This window comes from Gossypium raimondii, chromosome 3, assembly GCF_025698545.1.
Source record: "Gossypium raimondii isolate GPD5lz chromosome 3, ASM2569854v1, whole genome shotgun sequence".
Lineage (NCBI taxonomy): Eukaryota > Viridiplantae > Streptophyta > Magnoliopsida > Malvales > Malvaceae > Gossypium > Gossypium raimondii.
In genome coordinates this window covers 30,598,740-30,604,669 of record NC_068567.1, presented here as the reverse complement: position 1 = coordinate 30,604,669, position 5,930 = coordinate 30,598,740, and the positions used below count along the sequence as shown (strand labels likewise).

At 32.6% G+C, this 5,930-nt stretch overlaps 1 protein-coding gene across 2 annotated transcripts; it reads right to left on the bottom strand.

The window, feature by feature from the left end:
* Positions 1-1,686: 1,686 nt before the first annotated feature.
* LOC105794038 (uncharacterized) lies at positions 1,687-4,728 on the bottom strand. 2 transcript variants are annotated; one of them, XM_012623009.2, is made up of 6 exons: positions 4,389-4,728; positions 3,884-4,057; positions 3,576-3,695; positions 3,082-3,270; positions 2,495-2,659; positions 1,687-2,348 (listed from the first exon to the last, which is right to left on the bottom strand). In XM_012623009.2, exons 1-6 carry the CDS (start codon positions 4,545-4,547, stop codon positions 1,914-1,916), a joined length of 1,242 nt encoding a protein of 413 aa, XP_012478463.1. In that variant the 5' UTR covers positions 4,548-4,728; the 3' UTR covers positions 1,687-1,913. The 2 variants fall into 2 exon arrangements, with proteins under 2 accessions (XP_012478463.1, XP_012478464.1); XM_012623010.2 differs by having other exon boundaries at positions 3,576-3,692; positions 4,389-4,727.
* Positions 4,729-5,930: the final 1,202 nt, after the last annotated feature.

Sequence of the window (5,930 nt, the reverse complement as noted above, 5' to 3'; positions counted from 1 at the left end):
TTTTCTTTGTTATTTTAAACAAATTATATGTAACACTTATTTTATAAATCCATTTTCTTTAGTCTTTAAATACTCTAAGTTTCAACAAAATTTTATAATTTAAAACTTGATAATATGTTAAAAGGATTTTTTAATGTTAAAGGGTTTATATATTCTACAAAGTTAATAAGGAGTTATATATTTATGATCTAATACTTATTTAAACACTTTTGGTATCATCCTTAATCGTGTCACCAACTCAAGTAAAAATTTTAAAAGTACTCATTTTAAGTTATAATTAATAATATTATGATGTTACATTTATCTTTTCATACATTTATATTATTTTAAATAAAATAATTATAAATTATAAAAAAGAGTCAAACATGTGATCAGTAGTACTAAAATATAAATTTATTACCACACCTCCTATATTCATTATTCAATAAATTTTAAATGAGAATATTTTAAACATAAAATATTTTCTTTCTCGCATATGGTGGGGTGACAAAATCTAGTATAATTTGTTTATAAAATTCAAAGGCTTTTGTTTGACCACTACATCATTACACGTGAATATAAGCATTTATATTTTTATTTCGTAGTAATTATTAAAATAATTAATATATAATATATAAAAATTTAAAAACTTTGAAATCATAACTAAGTAATTGTACAATATTAAAAATATATATATTTGTACAATGTGTAAAAATGGATTTATACCTTTTATTCTTTAATCTTAATTTTTAATTGATTCAAAATCAATGTAAATAAAGTAAGGATATTATCCATTTATTAAATAAAATATTATTTTCATTTATAAAATAAATGTTTCATATATGATTGTGTTATAGTAACACCTCTTTGTATATAGTATTTTTGTGTTATTATTGTTTGATAATAAAATTAATATTAGTTTAAAAACATAATTTAAAATAATATGATATTACTTATTAAATTGAATAGTTTAAATTATAATGAAAATTGAATTGAAGATGGATTATTTTAACACTATCTTGAAAATTATAATGAAAGTTAAATTATAATAAAAATTGAATACTAAGAGTTTGAATAAAGATAAAATAACTCTATCTTGAAAATTCATGTAAATATCCTAAATATTAAATTCTATAAAAATTATGTTGAGAATTGAGATTAGATTTTCTTTTGGTGAAAAACACAATAAAACTATGTCAGTTTAAAATATACGTGATTGAGAGTAGATTTTAATTTAATTTGTATGTATACACTAATAAATTTAACTATATCAATAAATTCAACGATTAAAATATTAATTGTATAAAAAAATAAAAAAAGATGTAAAAACTATATTAATTTTACACGATATAAGTGGATACCCTCATTTAATTTTGTGCTTCAATATTGGACAGCTATAATTTCATCAAGATTCATAGATTTTCAATAAAAGTGATGGATTCAGTAGATGATAGAAGCCGTGGCCAGAGGAAACAGGCTTTTAGACAGAGAGGACAAAAGCTTCATCTTGGTTCCACACTGGTTTTGCTATAGGAAGAGAGCAATTTTTGTGAAAGGATGGAGAAAAAATGCAGGAAAAAATATTTAATGATATGGGGTATTTAAGTAGTCATTTTAAAGTGAATCTTTTATTTGGCTAGTATTCTTCTGTCATTCAATTTAGAAATGATGGGCCGTTAGCTAAGTAAGATCCGTGGAACTACAACGTGCACACGAAAACAAATTTAATTTTCTTATTTAATCAGGGACCAAAAGACGTGGAAGCACAATTACACACATTGGCTTGAAAAGAAAAGAGTAAAGAAATAAATAAATAAATAAATACAGGGCCCTCCTTCCTACTGCACCCTTCCAGGATTAAAAACCCTTGATAAAAGTTCAAATCAAACCCATGTTACAAAAGTCAAATAAGAAATAAAATATAAAAGAAAAAACTAACTTTGGACAGAAGATAGTGGCGGCGTTGTTCTTGCATCCTGTGTTTCTCTTCCATGATGAGGAGGTAGGGAAGTGGGCAAAGTAGGTGAGGGTGAGTTGGAGTTGGAGGCATCATTTGCTTCCTGTTTCGGACTAGTGACATGTAAGATTTCCTCCTTTGTACTTGTACAAGGGAAAGAGGAAGGGCTGACCTCCACCACCTCTGAAGGTGAGGGTGGGGATTCACAAAGCATTTTCGAATAGGGGAAGTTAATTGGATATCCAATCTCTGTAACTTCTTCAGCTCCCTCATCTAAGTACACTACATCCTGCATGCTCAGTTGGTGATACTCAACTATTTCCCTTAGAAACCTGTTCTCTCTTGCATATACTGAATTCTCGTGCGCCAAACGTGCCTTTTCTGCCAACAGACTCTCCAGTTGTACCCGAATCTGACATCACATTTTAAATTTCCATCATATATTCGTAACACTTTACCAATTAATTATTTATTGCTATTACTCGTCTGCATGCCTTCCTGCAGTAACTCAGCTCAATTACTATATATACACACCAAAGAAAAGTTATATATATGTACCAAATCATCATCTGCAGGATTATCCCCTTTTTCTCGACACTCCCGAAGGATCTTATTCTCCTCCTCCAGTTGAGCACATCGTTCCTTTGCAAATGCCAAATCTGCTTTAACAGTTTTCAGCTCCCGAAGAAGCAGCTTTGCTTTAGCAGCTGTGGCCATTGCAACCTGTGAAGCAAAGAAAAAGGGGCCAAATCATACATTTCAGTAGACACCGGACTGGACGGACATAAATATCTTAATTTCCTCAAAATCTACTTGTCCTAATAAACGCATAACCATTTCAAAAGTTGTATTTAAACTTCCATACATCTTACATAATGCTACTTACAAACCGAACTATATATTATGGAAAATAAGAATAACCTAAAAGAAATTAACTTATCATTTCTAAAATGCAACAGAAGTAACAGTTTTAAGAATTCAGGACAAGAAATTTGTCAGATGGGTGAGTGGCAGGCAGACCAAAGGCCTCTCTAACTGGTAACCTGAAGTGGTTTCGAGGAATTCATAGCCTCGTTTTTACCCTCAAATTGAAAAAAAAAATCAATGCATTCACTATATGATTCAATGACACACTGCCACCTTACGTCGCGAGATGCCTTGAGCTGGGTTTCATGGTTGGTTTGATTCTGGAGTTGTGTTGGTTGCTGCAAAGTGCTATTGAAACCAGAAACCTGATTTTCTGCCACGGGACTACTCCCTTTCCGCCTGATTTTAAGATTGCGCGTTTCTTGGATAATCTCTTGGGTTTTACCTTCCACAATTGTTCGACCTTCCTGCAAAGACGACTAATCATTCCTCCAAATTCTTATGTTTGGATCTTTAATTAAAAAAAAAAAAAACTTGCAGCTTATAAATAAATATAACATTAATTGAGCAAGTACAAATAGATACAGTGTAGCATCCAATTTGTTCAATAATCGAGAGTACGTGAAAACCAATACAAGAGCTACATGCAAAGTAAAAGGTATTGGTTAGAATGAACAATAAAAGTTTATAAATGAAAATGAAAGAATCTCATGTAATAAGAGAGAAGCATAGTAAAATTGTAGCCCAAAAGAAGAGGATCACATGCTCTCACCTCAAAAGCCTTTTCAAATGTGTCACCAATGTGATTAAGGGAAGAGTTGAGCTTATCCAAGCCCCTTCGAATTCTAGGATTGTCGATTCTTCTAAAGACCTCACTTGGTTGTTGGTTCTGCTATTGAGAAGAAACTTAAGTGTAAATTTTGAACATATATACGGATAAATCCATAAATAAGAAAATAAAGCCGAGCACTTAAAATGGCATTTCATCAGCAGAAACATGATAGTAAAATTAACGTGTAAGATCCTTTTCCTCTCACCAAGATAGCAACCAAGAAAGAAAATGTAAAAAAGAGGAGTCACCTGGGAAGTTTTTGAGGCATCCGATATATGCCATGATCCCATTCCGGCAGGAGTTTCAATTTGCTGAGCCTGAGAGAAATCATCATCATCCTCGAGAATTGCTTTGGCTTTTCGAGCAAGAACACCCCAGAACCCTTTGGAATCATTTCTTGAATCTTCAGAGGTATTGAAGCCCTACAATTAGGCATCTCTCTAAGGAATTAGACAATAGGGGTAAAAGAGTTCCATTATATATATATAGGCACATACAAATCGATTAAAAATGAGCATGCGGTGATGATTCTAATCAAGAAACCTAAAAAAAAAATGTCACTGTAATTTATATGCTACAAAATAGATCTTGTTTTGAATCGTAATTTTTTCTCTAAAACGGTGCCTATGTCTGGTCCAAGATAGATGGTAAAAAGAAATCAGACAAAAAGGAAAAAGGAATCATGAACATGGTATCCCATCTGATCTGATCTGATCTGATCAAAATGGTTTTGAGGAAGGAGAAAGAAAAAACCTTAGACGTTGTAGAGAAAGAATAAGAGGAAGTTAATGTTTTGGTTTTGAAGTCGCTGTCACCAGCTACAGCTGCTGCTGCTGCTGCAGGTGATGAGTGGTCAATCTCTTCCTTGAACGTCGCCGATCTGCTTATTCCATGCCTTCTCCTATATGCCATTGCAATTCTTCTTCGTCTTCTTCTCTTTCTTTGTTCGTTATTTTGGTGGTGCTAGCCAATTGAATTACCAAAAAGAAAAAAATGATTGTTTTTTCTTTTTTGGAGATCGGCCTAACTAACTTCCCCTCCTTTTTTTAACAAGAAGTAAAAATGAACCAAAAATAAGATTTTGGCTTTTGCTTTTGCTTTGTGTCAACCAATAAATTTAGTTGGATGCTAGGCTAAGTGAGCTGGCGTGTTACTTGTGTTTTAAGCCACCCCCACCTCCTCGTTTTGGTTTACCTTTTATTTTCAATTAATCTCTTTATAGTTGAAAAATCGGTCTCAAGCTTTTTCATTTTTCAACCCTACATATTTTCGGATCCAATGCTCTCAAGATCGACTCTAATCAGACGAATTCATCATATCCTGAATAATGTGAGGAATTGAGCAATTGAGTACATTCTTAGGGAAGAAAATATAGAAGCTAATAGAATGGCCAAAAACGCTTTTAATAAGGAGCAAGGGTTGTATTTATTTACATACATTCCTTGTGATTTAGTTTGATTGATAGTAATTTCTTTCACAAAAAAAAATCATAAAACTTAAAAAATATATATAGTTGTTATGCCACATGAGTTTAACCGCTTCATACGATATTAAGGACTGTCTCTTGGCGACTCGGAACGAATGCTTGAATCCGCTTCTGTCGTTAGAACGAGAATCAATTCCCCTTTTATTCTTTCGCCGAGTAGTAATGTTAAGGGAAGCTCCCCAAGTAGGATTTGAACCTACTTGAGAATCTTTCGTCTATCCTAGAAGTTGACAATAAAAAATGAATAGCAGTAGCCTAAGTAATAGCATCAAAACGCCCAGAAGTTACTTTTGGATCTTTTTCGGGAAAATTCTCCGAAGGTTCAAGGTCGGCGACTCGTAGAATATCTCCTTTCGGCTTGAAAGAGTCTTAGGAGAGATCAAAACTTTGATTACGGTTAGCGGTGAAATTGAATCTTCGGCTTTGGAGATAGAGCCAGTTGGCAGGTTCAGTTGCTTAGATTTCCTTTCTTTTTAGCCTTTCTGCTCGCCTTCCCTGAGGATGACTTCAGAGTGCTTCAACTTGGCCAAGGGTGGAAGGTGTTTGTAACCTCTCTAACTCGGCCCAGACGTTATGGCCGAAAGATGAATGTCATTTTAACCACCAAAATGACCCAATAAAAACATTCAAATTCAGTAAAAAAGGATTAGGTTGTAAAAATCCTAGATTTTCTTAGAAAAAATCATTAAAAAGGATATCGATATGATTTGGGTATTCTGTCAAATTTTGAAATTTATAAAACGTGATAATCGATATTGATACTTTTATAAGTATCGATACCAATTTGGCATTCTGATTTGCTTTGAAAA